This window comes from Coenobita brevimanus, chromosome 93, assembly GCF_032717465.1.
Source record: "Coenobita brevimanus isolate Jiangsu-jjx chromosome 93, ASM3271746v2, whole genome shotgun sequence".
NCBI classification, from domain to species: domain Eukaryota; kingdom Metazoa; phylum Arthropoda; class Malacostraca; order Decapoda; family Coenobitidae; genus Coenobita; species Coenobita brevimanus.
Window position 1 is genome coordinate 22,928,506 of NC_137046.1, and position 16,629 is coordinate 22,945,134.

Sequence of the window (16,629 nt, forward strand, 5' to 3'; positions counted from 1 at the left end):
TTTAACAGCTGCCAATGTTGTATTATTCCAGGCTTTGACAAAGAAATTTATGGCCTGTCAAATGTTATATTTCTTCCAGAATACAGCAACAGTAATTATGGTGGGGGTTGCAGGTATGCCAGGTGGAACAGGTGAGTCAGGTGGGGCAGTGGAGGTGGAGGGGGAGGCAGCTGGTGAGTCAGGTGGGGCAGTGGAGGTGGAGGGGATGGCAGCGGGCAAGTCAGGGGAGGTGGTGAAAGGAGAATCCTCTATCTCCTCCTTGCTACTGCTCGCATTTTCGGCAATGCCCTTCACCTCTTCTTGTTTGTCTGTTTCATTCCTCATCTTGTTGTGGACATATTTGTAGTATAACAACTTGGCATATGTGAAATAACCGATATTCATGTGAATCCAAACGTTATTATAGAAACTGGGTATCTATTCTAACTTGCCGTTATTGCCGAAAATGTTGTTGTAGAAGTTGTTATTGGTGACATCCTACTGTATACAGTAATCCCTGTAAGACCCGGACACCCAAGTCCCAGACATTTTGGGCTCGGGCCTTAGGGAACCAAAAATGGCCAAAAAACGTGAAAAAGAAAAAAAAATCTGACTTTCCTCAACTGTATTTTGAACTTGATGCACTGCACTGAGCAGCTGTATTTTGCCGTGTAGTTCCGCTGACGTCCGGCAGGGCATTGCTGGCTCCTCCCCATTTCCTTCCTACCCATTGTCATGAGTGCATGCTCGTCACCATGGCCGCCCCATGGTCGCTTTTGTGGTGGTGCCGTATCTGCTGCAGGCCCTGCTGTTCCTCTGGTGCCTCTTACTCGTTTGTGACGATGGCCTCGCCGCCTGAGAAGAAGAAACGAGTAGTTCTGACTCTGGAGAAGAAGAGGGAGATACTGGAGAAGGTGGACGCGGGATGATCGACGTGAGATGGTCGACGCCCCACATCCTACGAGAATTCAACCTGGCCCTCTTTACCTTGTTCGATACCAAGAAAACCTGGGACAAACTCACCCAGTACACGACTGACTTTGCATCGAGGACTAAATGCAACATGCAGTGGAAGATTATGTACCCTCCCAGGTTTGCAGAAGTCGACCGCTCCTCGCTGATTTGGTACCGTCAACAGTATGCTGCTGATGTGCTGGTGAGTGGTATGGAGCTGAGAGCTGCTGCCGAGAAGTTTTCAAGGCTCCACGACTCCCCAGACTTCAAGGCATCTGACAGTTGGCTCTTTGCTTTCAAGTTATGACATGGACTTACCAACCATAAGGCCCGTGGCGAAGCTTTGGACACCTACGAGGATGGAGTAGAGTTATGGCAGAAGGTGAAGGGCTTGATCGACAGGGAGGGCCTCACTCTCAGTCAAGTCTACAACGTTGACAAAACTGGTCTATTCTATCGCTCATTCCCAATGAACACCCTAACATAGAAGATGGAGAAGCATGTACCTAGCCGAAGCTATCCAAGCAGCGGGTATCTGCTTTGTATTGTGCCAGTGCCAACGGCATACACCAACTCAAGCCCGTTATTGTTGGCCCGCAAAGAAGCCTCGGTGCCTTCACGGGATGGTGGATGTCCTTCCTGTCGTGTGGTATCATTCTATGAAGGTTTGGTTCACAGCCAAGATCTTCAAAGACTGGTTTCACCAGCACTTTGTCAAGGAGGTCATCCATTATCAGATGAAGACACTGGGAATCCCACGCTACCAGGTAAATGCTCTCCTTCTTTTGGACAGTGCACCTGCGCATCCATCCTACAAAGAGTTGGTGGCTGAGAATGGCCACTTTAGGTGCATGTTTTTGCCACCTAATACAACTGCTCTCATCCAACCAATGGACCAAGGAGTGATCATGGCAACGAAAAGGATGTACTCTCGGAAGTTCCTGGACGAGGTCATGGTTGTTCTTGAGGACGAGGATGAGTGCAGGGAGGGACGGGACATGCGAGGCCAGCAGTCTGTGGAAAACCTTTGCTGCTACAACCTCAAGTCAGCCGTCTACAACTGGGCAAGTGCATGGGGGGAAGTCCATCAAGACACTGGAAAGTGGTTGGTCTCGTCTGCATCTCGGAGCCGATGTGGTGGACGACTTTTGAAGTGGATGACTTCCATGTGCGTCTTCGTGTGGCTGGCGACACGGTGGATGTGGATGAAGTGCTTGAGTGGTTGGATGACAATGAGGGTGATCCTGGGTATCAGATGTATGATATCAGGATCACATCTTCAATTGCAGGTACAAGTATCCAGCTTGAAGATTCTGACGAGGACAGTGAGGACAATGACTCCTCTCAGTACGCAACTACTCCAGCCATCCCTAAGCTGAGCGCACTCTGGGAGCATGTCAAGTTCGTTCTGGACTACCTTGAACATCCGGACTGCGACCAGGAGATGGGGCCCCTTGGACTTGTGGAGGAAGTGCGTGCTTTTAGGCAGTGCATCATCATTCACCAGAATCGCCATTCCTTACGTCAATCAACCAGTGGCAGTTTCTTCAGGTTCATGGCCCCCCTGCCATGCCCAGCCCTGGCTCCACACCACTGCCTCACCAAGACAGGCCTTCCACCTCTGAACCACAGCCCGGCACATCGACCACGGTGGAGTTGCCACTGAACATGAGTTTGAGGCTTTCTTTGGAGTCGTCTGCAGTGGGTAGCCCATCACCATGTCCCAGCGATGCACCACTCAGCTGCCTTCTACAACTACTCTCGGACTCAGACAGTGATTAAACAGCAAAAACTCGCCACTAGACCACACGGGAATTTACAGTTTTGTGCAGTGTCAAGAACAGAATGTGCAGTGTTAAGAAATTAGACTTCAGAGTGCAAAGGATTAAGTGCAAAGTGCTACTGTACACTGGTGAGTTTCAAGTGCAGAACAAGTAAGAAAAGAATGTGCAGTGTTTAGAATTTTGAATTCTGAGTGCAAAGGCATAAGTGCAGAGTGCAACACTGGTGAGTTTCAAGTGCAGCGCAAGGAAGAAAAGAATGCGCAGTGTTAAGAAATTGGAATTCAGAGTGCAAAGGATTAAGTGCAGTGCAACACTGGATTACTGTACGTGCATCATTTGCACCTTCGTACTGTCAGAGTCTGAGAGGAGGCGGGTTATTCTTCGCGACGGCCACGGATATATTGTAACTACCTTGTACACTGCAAAACATTTTCCATACTTACCTCTAAATTCTCATTCTCTGGTTCCTTTTCATTTATTTCATGCTTTCTGTCCCTTATTTGTGTGAATAGGGTCTTAAATAGGTGCCATGCGTATCTGGTAGGGACTTATTTAGGTGGTTTTCTGAGCTTCGCTGAGTTAGGGTCCATAAATACCTGTCCAGGAGGCATTTTACCAAGTCCCAGACAAACCAAAGTTCCGGACATGACTTTGGCTCTATTACGTGGGGTCTTGGAGGGATTGCAGTACAGTATATAGAGTCATTACTCGTTTTACGATGGGGTTACGTCAGGTCATACCTTATCGTATACCAATTTTATCATAAACTGGGAGATTGAAACCCATTATAAAAGGGGGGTTACGTTAACTCAACTTCCGAAAGTCACCTAACCAAGACTGACCCATAAATGACAACCCACCTTCATTCCTTCCTGTGTTGGTCCAAGTCGTCCCCCTCGAGGCTGCGGGACAGCCTGTGCTTACAGGCACTAGTGGTCAGCCTCTGAGTCAGACAGGAACAGGTTAGGGGGAGGGGCATCTGGCCCATACTTGCACCAACCATAGCACTGGGACCCATACCTGCACCAACCATAGCACTGGGACATACACTGGCACTGACCTTACCACTGGGCACACAAATCCACAGTACTGTAGTACGATGTTTGGCTGAGAGGTGACAATAACAGGGGGGCACACATGAACAAGTTGAAACGATGGCTTTGAAGGGGTGACGGGACCTGAACCATAACAATGTGCTGCATGCTGGGGCCTCCATCTTGCCTGAGACAAGCGATGATCATCTTGCATGTGCCTGGTGCTTTCCAATGGCAAAGTCGTTATAGCGGGAAACTTATTATAAATCAAATTTTGGGGTGGAACTTTTCTATTATTGTTGTAGCGAATTATCATAAACCAAATCATCGTAAAACGAGTAATGACTGTATACAGTAATCCCTTTATGACCCGGTCGCCGAAGACCTGGACACCCCAAGTCCCAGTGATTTTGGGCTTGGGTCCATCAGTCCAAGTCTCGGATTATTCCCTTACATATCCAGACATCTGGGACACCAAAAATGGCAAAAAATGTCAAAATGAAAAAAAAAAAAAGGCCGATATATGTTCATCCCTACTCTAAATTTGCTGCACGGCGATGAACAGCTGTGTTTTGGCACGTAGTTCCAACTACGTCCACTAGAGCGCCCCTGCGTCCTCCCCATTTCCCGCCTATGTACCTTTGTGACTGCATACTCATCGCCATGGTAGCCCTCGTGCTTGCTTTTGTGAATAAACAGTGAATAAACTGCAAAACCTTGCCGCTAGACCACATGGGAATTTACAGTGTTGTCAGCGTTAAGAAATTAGAATTCAGAGTGCAAAGGATTATGTGCAGAATGCAACACTGGCGTGTTGCAACTGGCGTGACGCAAGTAAGAACAGAATTTGCAGTGTTAAATAATTATAATTCACAGTGCAAAGGATTAAGTGCAGCATAACTCTGGATTGCTGTACGTTCTTCCAGTGCACCTTCATCACTGTCAGAGCCATAGAGGAGGCGGGTTAATCTTCGCGATGGCCACAGAGGTGTTGTAATTACCCTGTACACTGCTAAAGATGTTTCTTACTCAATTCTAATTTCCCATTCTGGATCCCTACCAAATGGTCAGTGTCCCTCAGGCACTCAGATCACTTGGATGCCAACAGCCGCGCACGAGTAATACATTACGGTACAGTGTAATACAGGCCGCAACCCATAAGTTGACTGAAAACGCCCATCTGGCTCCTCACCAAATGGTCAAAGTTACCCTGCTGGCCGATCAGTGGGAACGTACTGTTCTCGCGTGAAAGCACAGAGCTTAACCCACCAGCAGAGCAAAACCGCCTGTTCGTCTCTTCACCGAATGTTCAAAGTAACCCTGCAGCTCTTGCTCTTCCCCCCTCTCCCCGTCCCTCCTCTGTCCCCTTCCATGTTCACTACTGCCTGGCTTATCTTCCTGCCCCTCAGTCCTCCCTTACCTTAATATCACTTACACAGCCTCCCACCCTCCAGTGAGTTTTTTTTTTAGTTTTTAACGATTTATTTGAATACCATTGGTTGTATTGAAATTCCAAAAACACCATGAGAAAGCTCATGAAATTCTGAATCTAAACATGTGCTTAGCTCTTGCATGGTGTGGGGAAAATTTTGCCCAAGGATGTTGGGAAGTTATATGGAGGTATTTTTTTTTTACTCATGAACAAGTTTATTGCCACTGCATTTCTGTACTTTTACTCATCGGTTTTGTGTGTTTTTATTAGCTTATAGTATAAACACCGGTGATGATGATGGTATGCAATTTATATCAATATAACCAATTGCCAAGGACATATTTGGCTGTGGGAATGTTTTTCTTTGTGCCACGGAAGCAGCCATCGCTCCGCTGTTGTTCCAGAAACGTTTTGAAAACTTATGGGGTCCCAAGAGGGTTAAAAATACTTGTTACAACTGTCGTCTTCATTTATTTTTATGTGGACATTGTTGTTTATGTGTTGCGTTCTTAGTGTCTAGGATTTTACAGGATATTCCTATGTGTGTTTTGATGTCTAAGTACAGCAGAAAGACCAGAGAACACTGCCAAAATTAGGAGGGGTGCTGTACAAGCAGGTTGGGTATAGGCAGGGTATGGGTACAGTAGAGGATATTGCTCCATATCCAGATTTTGCCTGTATCTGGACATGCCTTTGGCCCTTTTACGTCGGATATTCGAGGGATTACTGTATGTCTAAGAGGCCAGCAAGCACTTCATGAGCTACTCCAGACATGAAGAAATCAAGGCAATCAGTTAGACTGGAGCAGAAAATCAAGGTGCTGGATGTTTTGCAACGTGGCAACAGTGCTTCAAGTGTTGGGTGCCAATTTGGAGCAGAGGGAGGACGTGAGTGGCGTGAGGTGGCGCGAATGACATCAGGCAGCACATGTGACGTTAGGCAGTGTGAGTGAAGTGAGGTAGCAGGCAGAGTACTTGTACTTACCACACAGTAAGGATGCCATTCACCTCCCGTGCAGGGAATGATTGGCACTAATTAATCATTCTAACGTATATTTTTCATAATTATTAGTTAATAAAAGCATTTTTACTATTCTGTGGAACTCTTAGGTACCTAACTACTGTATTGCATTCCATAAAAGCAACACTTCAGTTTTGCATGAAATCAATTTTTGGCGATCTTTCAAAGAACTTGTCGTGTTAAATCAATGTTGTCTATCTATCTATCTATCTATAGCCCGACGCCCTAATCCCGCAAAGGGTGGCCGCAAACAAAACGCCTCCAAGTTGCTCTGTCACCCACCATTTGACTACCCTCCTCCCAACTCACCCCGCCCCTCCCGCATATACCTCTCAACTCCATCCCTCCACCACATCCTCGGTCTACCTCTCCCTCTCCCTCCCTCCACCTCACCTACATACACCCTTTTAGTCAGTCTTTCATTCTCCATTCTCTTCACATGTCCAAACCACCTCAGCGTATTTCTCCTAATCTTCTCATCCACATCCACATCCACCCCACAGTGTTCCTTCACTTCTTCATTCGTCAACCTGTCCGTCCACGTCACTCCACATGCTCCTCTCAAGTAACGCATTTCCACTGCTCTCACTCTTGACTTGTTCCCCTCTTGCAAGGTCCATGCCTCGCTTCCATACGTCACGGTAGGGATCACAATACTATCATGCAGGGACTTCTTAACTTCCATACTCACCTCCCTATTTCTCATCACTGCTTTCAGTGTACCAACTACCTTCCTTCCCTGCTGTACCCCTTCACGCACTTCATCCCCCAAAGTTCCATCCTTACTCGTCACGCTACCCAAGTACTTGAATGCACTCACATTCTCCATATCCTCACCATCCAACCTCACTGCACACTCTGTGCCTTCATTCCTCTCAAACACCATAACTTTACTTTTGTTTACATTAACTTTCAGATTCCTCCTTCTACACACTGTCCCAAATTCATTCACCAAACCTTGCAACTCCCATTCATCTTCACTCAACGGTACTGTATCATCAGCAAATAGCAACACCAGAAGCTTCCAAATCTCACCCTCATTCATTAGAGCCACCTCCACATCCACTGCCCTACCCTGCACCTCCTTTACAACACCATCCATGTATATGTTAAACAGCCATGGAGACATCACACAACCCTGTTTCAGTCCCACATTGAGATCAAAGAACTCACTCAGCTCACCATACACTTGCATCGTAACCCTAGCTCCCTCGTACATACTCTTCACAGCACTCAACAATTTCCCCTCCACTCCATATATTCTTAATACCTTCCACATACCTTGCCTATCTATTCTGTCATAAGCTTTCTCCAAATCCATGAAGGCAGCATACACTTTCTTTCCCTTCTCTAGATACTTCTCCACTAAACATATTAGAACAAATATCTGATATACACACCCTTTTCCCTTCCTAAATCCTCCTTGTTCTTCTCCAACTAGCTCCTCTGTCATATGCCTAACCCTATCAATGAGTATTCTACCATATATTTTACCAGTCACACTAAGTAGGCAAATACCCCTATGGTTACCACATACTTCTCTCTCCCCATTTCCTTTGTGTAAAGGAACAATTATACCTGATTTCCAGTCCTCTGGAACCCTTCCCTCTTCCCAAGCCAATGTACACAACTTCCATATCCACTCCACAACAATCTCACCCCCATACCTAAGCATTTCACCACACACTCCATCAATTCCTGGGGCCTTTCCCAACTTAATCTTCTTCATCGCTTCCACTACTTCTGCCCTACTGATCTCTTCCTCCCTCCTCTCATCACTTCTTCTCCCAGCCATTCCCCAGCCACTTATACTTAAACTGCTGTCACTCTCTACATTCAACAAATCCTCAAAGTGCTCCTTCCATCTCCTCAGTTTCTCTCTCTTCTCCACCAACGCAAGAAAGCCTTGGTTTAATCACGCTTGTTCTAATGCTGTCCGCAACAAGGAGAGGGCCTACAAAAGGTACCGGAGCCAACCCACCCCTGAATCACATCATCTTTACGTTTCTGCCCGGAATCGTGCTAAGTCTGTTCTTCGCTCTACTAAAAATAATTTCATCCATACTAAATGCTCTCAACTCTCCAACTCGAATTCTTCCCGCTCCTTCTGGCATCTTGCCAAAAATCTTTCTAACAACTTTACCTCATCATCCTTCCCTCCTCTTTTCTACTCTGATGGTTCTGTAGCTATTTCTTCTACTGATAAAGCAGATCTCTTCGCACAGACTTTCTCCTCCAATTCTACCTTAGACGATTCCGGTGCTGTTCCTCCATCACTTCCCCCCTCTGACTTCCTCATGGCTGACATTAAAATTTCTTCAGTTGATGTATTTTCTGCCATCACTGGCCTCAGTACTAACAAGGCATATGGGCCTGATGGGGTCCCTCCTGTTGTTCTCAAGAACTGTGCTTCTGTGCTTACACCCTGCCTAGGCAAACTCTTTCGTCTTTGTCTGTCAACTTGTACCTTTCCTTCTTGCTGGAAGTTTGCTCTCATTCAGCCAGTCCCAAAGAAGGGTGACCACTCCCAACCCTCCAACTATCGTCCAATTGCTTTAACGTCCTGTATTTCAAAAGTTTTCGAGTCAATTCTTAATAGAAAAATTTTAAGGCATCTTTCCTATCACAACCTTCTTTCCGATCGTCAGTATGGGTTCCGTCAGGGACGCTCCACTGGCGATCTTCTCACCTACCTTTCAGACTCCTGGTCATCCTCCTTTCGGGACTTTGGCGAAAGCTTTGCCATTGCACTTGACATCTCAAAGGCTTTCGATCGAGTCTGGCATAAATCTTTAATTTCCAAACTGCCCTCCTACGGTTTCTATCCTTCTATCTGTGCCTTCATCGCTAGCTTCCTTTCTGGTCGTTCTATAGCCGCTGTTGTAGACGGCCATCGTTCTTCTCCTAGATCTATCAACAGTGGTGTTCCTCAGGGCTCTGTCCTATCACCAACTCTCTTCCTTTTATTCATCAATGATCTTCTAAGCTGTACATCTAACCATATCCACTCATACGCTGATGACTCCACCCTTCACCTTTCCATTCGGTTCCCGCAACGCCCATCTCAACAGTTACTTCAACAAACGAGGGATGAGGCTATGGCACACCTAATGTCTGACTTGGCTCGTATCTCTGTCTGGGGTAAAAATAATATGGTTGTTTTTAATGCATCTAAGACTCAGTTCTTACACCTATCAACCCGACAAAATCTTCCACAGGTATACACACTAATGTTTAATAATATTCAGCTTAATCCTGCATCATCCTTGAACATGCTTGGGGTTTCATTTACTCAGGACTTATCTTGGAAAGATCATATTACATCTCTTGTAAAATCTGCTTCCAAGAGATTGGGTGTAAGTGCTAAGCCGACTCCGCTCTTTCTTTACCCCTGCGCAATTGTTGACTCTATACAGGGGTTTTATCCGCCCCTGTGTGGAGTAATAACTCCTCATGTGTGGGGTGGCTCCCCACATACAGCCCTTCTCAATAGGGTGGAGTCAAAGGCTTTTCGTCTCATTAACTCTCCTCCTCTTACTGACTCCCTTCAACCTCTGTCTCTTCGCCGCACTGTTGCATCTTTATCTCTTTTCTATCGCTACTTTAATGGTCACTGCTCCTCTGAACTGTCTGCTTGCATTCCTCCACCTCTACGACGGGCGCGTAGCACCCGTCTGGCAGCAAACTCTCATCCTTTTTCTGTCCAACTCTCTAATGCAAGAGTTAACCGTTACTCCCAGTCTTTCATTTATGCAACAGGTCAGCTCTGGAACTGTCTCCCTCTGTCTGTATTTCCTGCTGCCTATGATCTCCAGTCTTTCAAACGCAGTGTGTCCAGGCATCTCAAAATGATCGGATCTTGAATTTGGCTCTATATTGTATTTTGTTTTTCTCTTGGAGGGAACTGTTACTGCGGGCTCATGGCCTTTGGTTCCTTCTTCCTCGCATAAAAAAATAAAAATAAAAAATAAAATCTATTATTCCTATCTTTCACTCCCCTACTATTTCCCCTTTCACACTGCCTTACTTTCTTTACCTCCTTCCAAAACAATTTCTTACTCTCCCTCCATTTCACATTCAGATTCCTCCCAGACTCTTCATCCACTTTCTATTTACTCTCCTTCACCAGTCTCTTAACCTCCTTTCTCCTGCTCACATATACCTCTCTCTTCTCTCTCTCATCTTCTCCCCTACCTCTACTCGCTAACGATTCACTATATGCCTTCTTCTTTTGTTCTACAGCTCGTTTCACCTCATCATTCCACCATGCTGTCCCTTGCATGTCCTCCTCACTCCACAAACCGCCTCACACGCTGCGCCTATCTCTTCCGTGAATATCTTACATACGTCTTCCACCCCTTCCATCTGCTCTAGCTCATATCTTCCCAATCTTTCTTCCACTATGCTCTTATACTCTGTCATTTTCTCACTATCTTGCAATTTCTCCACTCTTCTCACAGGAGTTGCTTCCTCCTGTCTTCCCCTTCGTCTCCTCAACCACTTTCTTGGCAGCTCTACCTTGGCCATCACTAAGTGATGGTCCGAGACTCCATTCCCCCACCCTCTCCACACTCTTGCATCCAACACTTGTCTTCTCATTCGCTCATCCACACACACGTAGTCTATCATTGCCTTTCGTTCAACAAGTTCACCATCCATCCTCCTCATTACCCTCCATGTATACTGGTGGATCATCTTATGCCGAAAGTAGGTGTTGGCTATTGCCAACCCCTTACTAGCACAGATGTCCACCAAAGCACTTCCATTCCCATCTACGTCAGCTGGCACACCCCACTGACCAATCACTTCATCCACTCGTACATTCCCAACTTTGCCATTCATGTCTCCAATCAACAGCACTCTCTTGCTCCTCTCAAACTTGTCCATACACGCTTCTACACTCGCCCAAAACTCATCTTTCACTCTTGCCACTCGATCCTCTGTCGGGGCATACACACATACAATCGCCCACGCTTGTATACCTACTTTCATCCTCACCCATACAATCCTTGCACCCTCTGTTCCATACTCTCTTATATTCTCCTTCCACTTCTTGCTTATCATCAGACATACTCCCTCTCTTGCCCTCTCATTTTCATTGACTCCCGCACATACAGTATACCTAAACCATATTCCCGTTCTCTCACCCTTTCACCTCACCATTTAGTTTCAGTCAATCCACATATATCCACTTTTGCATCCTCAAGCACCTGAACAATCTCTCTCTCTTTCACTTCTTCATTCACTCCTCTCAATGTTGTACTGTATGTAAATAAAAATGTAACACTGTTTACCACTTTTAATGCCCACCTCTACAAGGGATAGTCAATAACGTGCCACATGAGACTGGCTGAAGGCATTTTGGGTCAAAGTCATTTCCTAGTTAATCTCCTTCCTAACCCACCTCACCCCTTCTTTCCCCTCCTCTACTTTGGTCACCCTCCATACCTCGACCAATGAACAGTCTGCTTACTGCTCTCGTTCAGCAGACAAGCACACACACGGTTGTGTTGTGTCGTGATAAAGTGATTTCTACATTCTTTGATGCCCAAAGTGCCGAAGTGATTTCTGCACTCTTTGATGGGGAGGCGGTGGCCAAATCAGTAGAGAGTTGGCCTACAATCCTGTTGGACCCAGGTTCGAATCCCCACTGGGGCATGGAATAGTTTAAGGATTTGAATTTCATTAAAGCAGTCTTTACTGATCTACGAGATGACCTGCTGACATGTAAAAATATCCTCTCTAATAGCAATACACCAGTCCTGCATGAGACAGCCCTAGCATGCATTCAATATGGATGGTGGTTGTTAGCGCTGAAGTGGTGACGCGGAGTTGTATGGACGGAGGAGGACTGCTGGGCCATGGTAACGGGCTGTGAAGCCAATACCCAGAGTCAGACACACACACACACACAAACTAAAGCAAATTGTGTTCACCTTGAAACAAAACTAGGACATAGGCTATAAACTTTAAAAAGGTGAACATCGTAAGATACTGATGACAGAATTTAACGTGGGAAATTCCACAATGTATGATATCAAGTCCCAGAGACCCATTCTGAAGGAATTTTTCAAGAAAGCAAGGCAAATAAATCCACTGAAAAAAGGCATACTCTTCACCTGCTGAAAATGTGGGGTACTTGTACGGTTTTCAGACTAACAAACCCACTCTAACTACCCACGAGCTTGCAGTATCTTAACAGTACCTTTGCAAGTCCGTTCTGTTTATTAGTCATTATTTTATCCATAAAAGCATGGTAAAATAAACTAAAGAAATACCCTGGTAAATCTTGAGCATTTATTGGTAAACTAATGGTTTGGAAAGAAGTGTTGTACTGTATAGTAGAATTACCATAACTCTCGTGCTCACACATCAGCTATGTATATGGCTGTGGCCCACCAATTTCATTCTCACCTGACCGTTGTCACTCCACCCCTCACTCAACACTCAGCTATGTTGGACGTAATAGAATTAGTATATACGTAGGAATTGCAAGCACAGGGATATTGTCCAACAAAATAAACCGTCATTTCTATCAACTAGATTTTATCTTCTCTGACGGTTCAAATGCATTTGGAGATGAATTTATTCACAGTACAGTATAACTTTGGGCAACAAGCATTTGCCCCAAAGTGAAGTGCATTTATATATTGTATAAAGGAGGACTTGAAGAGCCACGTGTATGCAATAGGTGAAGAGACAAGCCTTATGTAACAGGGTTACATAGTGAGCGAACACTTTAAGGAATTGTTAAACAAAGAGAATGAAAGTAATGCAAGTATAAGTGGCTCGGGAATGGCTGCGAGAAGGAGGAAGGTGAGAAAGTAGGAAGAGACCAGTAAGACAGAAGTAGTGGAAGCAATGAAGAAAGTCAGAATTGGGAAAGCCCCAAGATTCATGGAATGTGTGGTGAAATGCTGAAGATCAGGGGAGAGAGAGTAGTCGAATGGATATGGAAAATGTGCAGCTTGGTCTGGGAGGAAGGTACAGTCTTGGATGATTGGAAGTCAGGTATAATTATTCCCCTGTACTAAGGAAAAGGTGGACGAAGTAATATATGTGGTAATCATAGGGGCATTTATCTTCAAAGTGTAATGGGAAAAGAATATGGTAGGATACTTAATGAAAAGTTAGGGAAATAACAGGAATGAGTATGCATGAGAGCATTAGGGCTGCAGTGTGTGTGAATGGTGAACTGAATGAATTTTTCAGTCAGAATGTTGGACTGAAACAGGGATGTGTCATGTCTCAATGGTTGTTCAGTTTGTCTATGGATGGAGTTAGAAAAGATACAAGGTAGGGCTGTGAATGTTGGAGTGGCCATAATGAGAAAGGGCAGCATTTGGAAACTTTCTATTTTGTTGTTTGCAGATGATCCTGTATTGGTGAGTGAAGACGAAAGGAAGCTGCAAGGCTTGGTAAATGAGTTTGGGAGAGTATGTAAAAAATGGAATCAAATGGTGAATGTAGGGAAGAGTAGAGTTGTGGTCTTAGAGAGAAATGAAGCCACTGAATGCACAATGAGTTTGGATAGTGAGGAAATGGGAAATATTAGTGCATTTAAGTACTTGGATAGTATGATGAGTAAGGTGGAAGTTTAGAGGATGAAGTGCTTGAAAGGGTGCAGCAGGGAAGAAAGGTTGCATGTTCATTGAAAACAGTGATAAGAAATAGGGAAGTGAGTATGGAAATAAGAAAAGTTGCAGCATGACAGTTTTATGATCCCCACTCTAACAATTGTAAGTAGAGCTTGGACCTTGTTTGAATTTCAAAAAAACACGAGTCAAGAGTGACAGCATTGGAAATGAGTTAACTGAAAGGAGCACGTGGAATTACTGTGCATGGAGAAATAGACTGTCAAATGAGGAAGTGAAATAGCATTGTGGTGTAGATGTGGATGTGATAGAAAGCATTAGAAATACATTGAGGTGCTTTGGCCATGTGGAGAGGATGGAGAGTGAAACTAAGTAAGGGAATGTATGTGAGTGAGGTGGATGGGGCAGGTGGAGGGGACTGAGGATGAGATGGAGGGATGGAGTAGAGAGGTATATGAAAGAGGGGGATGTGAGTTGGGAGGAGGGGAGCAAAATGACAGGGAACATGGTGACATGGAGGCGATTTGTTTGCGTCCACCCCTTACTGGGTTAAGATATCTGGCTATGGAGGTAAATAGGTAGAATTCAGTGTAGACTTTCTATTATCTTTTGATTCCTGATTCTAGGGAGTAAACATCACTGATCCAGGAAAAATCATCCGTTCAGGAAATCCAGTATCCCGGGCATGTGGAATAATTAATGTTTGCTGAAAGTTAAATGTCTCTCAATATTCACCGTATATTAATAAGTAATTTCATATTTTCAGTTCGCTGGGGTATTGACGTACTGTGTGTCTAAGGCTGCTGTTGATCAGTTCACTCGCTGTGTTGCTCTAGGTAAGTTTGTGTCATTGAGAGACTTTTTGTGCTCATGGTTTGTTTCATGCAATAATTTTTTATTCAGTCTTTGTGGCAGTGATTTATATTAAGAGATGACTACATTATGAGCTTCCACACCAGATAATGGAGAGTTACTATATTTGCTCCATTTCTTTCTTCTTTCATCCAAATGCTTTTTGAACTAGGTGCTAATCCTTCATTTCTTCACCAGTTTGCTTCAGACTTGGCACAATTGTACCTTGGGCAAATATCCTGAAACACCTTTTTAACCCCTTAACCGCGGGGCGTCACTTTCGTGACACTCGGGAGCAAGGGATCATACCGCGGGGTGTCACTTTTGTGATTCTGTGTTATTTTGAATTCGCCTGAGCTTTCAAGTGGTGGCTTGTATCATCTATCAGTACTGCCAGTGTCCAGCAATACTCAGCACTACTAATGTCATCTGTACTCCCATCCATTGTTGACAATTTAGCCATTTTTCCCCATTCTTGACTCCCCTCCCTACCTCCCCTCCATTACCCTATCCTCTTGCCTGCCCAGCCTTGCTGTGCTAAGCAAATCTTCCCCAGAATTTTCCATTGATTTCATCCATTGAAATGAGCCCTATGCCCTATTCTTATACAAAATCTATCTATCTATCTCTCTACAGCCCGACGCCCTAATCCCGCAAAGGGTGGCCGCAGACAAAACGCCTCCAAGTTGCTCTGTCACCCACCATTTGACTACCCTCTCCCCAACTCACCCCCCTCTCCCTCATATACCTCTCAACTCCATCCCTCCACCTCATCCTCGGTCTACCTCTCCCTCTCCCTCCCTCCACCCCACATACATACACCCTCTTAGTCAGGCTTTCATTCTCCATTCTCTTCACATGTCCAAACCACCTCAGTGTATTTCTCCTAATCTTCTCAACCACATTCACATCCACCCCACAGCGTTCCATCACTTCTTCATTCATCAACCTGTCCGTCCACGTCACTTCACATGCTCAAGTAACTAATTTCCACTGCTCTCACTCTTGACTTGTTCCCCTCTTGCAAGGTCCATACCTCGCTTCCATACGTCACGGTAGGGATCACAATACTATCATACAGTGACTTCTTAACTTCCATACTCACCTCCCTATTTCTCATCACTGCTTTCAGTGTACCAACAACCTTCCTTCCCTGCTGTACCCTTTCACACACTTCATCCCCCAAAGTTCCATCCTTACTCATCACACTACCCAAGTACTTGAATGCACTTACATTCTCCATATCCTCACCATCCAACCTCACTGCACACTCTGTGACTTCATTCCTCTCAAACACCATAACTTTACTTTTGTTTACATTAACTTTCAGATTTCTCCTCCTACACACTGTCCCAAATTCATTCACCAAACCTTGCAACTCCCATTCATCTTCACTCAACAGTACTGTATCATCAGCAAATAGCAACACCGGAAGCTTCCAAATCTCACCCTCATTCATTAGAGCCACCCCCACATCCACTGCCCTACTCTGCACCTCCTTTACAACCCCATCCATGTATATATTAAACAACCATGGAGACATCACACAATCCTGTTTCAGTCCCACATTGAGATCAAAGAACTCACTCAGCTCACCATCCACTCGCACCGTAGCGCCAGCTCCCTCGTACATACTCTTCACAGCACTCAGCAATTTCCCCTCCACTCCATATATTCTTAATACCTTCCACATACCTTGCCTATCTATTCTGTCATAAGCTTTCTCCAAATCCATGAAGGCAGCATACACTTTCCTTCCCTTCTCTAGATACTTCTCCACTAAACATCTTAGGACAAAATTCTGATCTACACACCCTTTTCCCTTCCTCAATCCCAATTGTTCTTCTCCAACTACCTCCTAGGTCATATGCATAACCCTATCAATGAGTACGCTACCATATATTTTAGCAGTCACACTAAGAAGGCAAATACCCCTATGGTTACCACATACTTCTCTCTCCCCTTTTCCTTTGTATAAA

At 45.0% G+C, this 16,629-nt stretch overlaps 1 protein-coding gene across 1 annotated transcript in view; it reads left to right on the forward strand.

The window, feature by feature from the left end:
• Positions 1-16,629, forward strand: part of LOC145412381 (3-oxoacyl-[acyl-carrier-protein] reductase FabG-like) — a 392,048-nt gene that overhangs the window by 245,275 nt on the left and 130,144 nt on the right. The window contains exon 5 of the mRNA XM_080282270.1: positions 14,565-14,634. Coding sequence (XP_080138396.1) covers positions 14,565-14,634 — 70 coding nt within the window. The remainder of the gene's footprint in view (positions 1-14,564; positions 14,635-16,629) is intronic.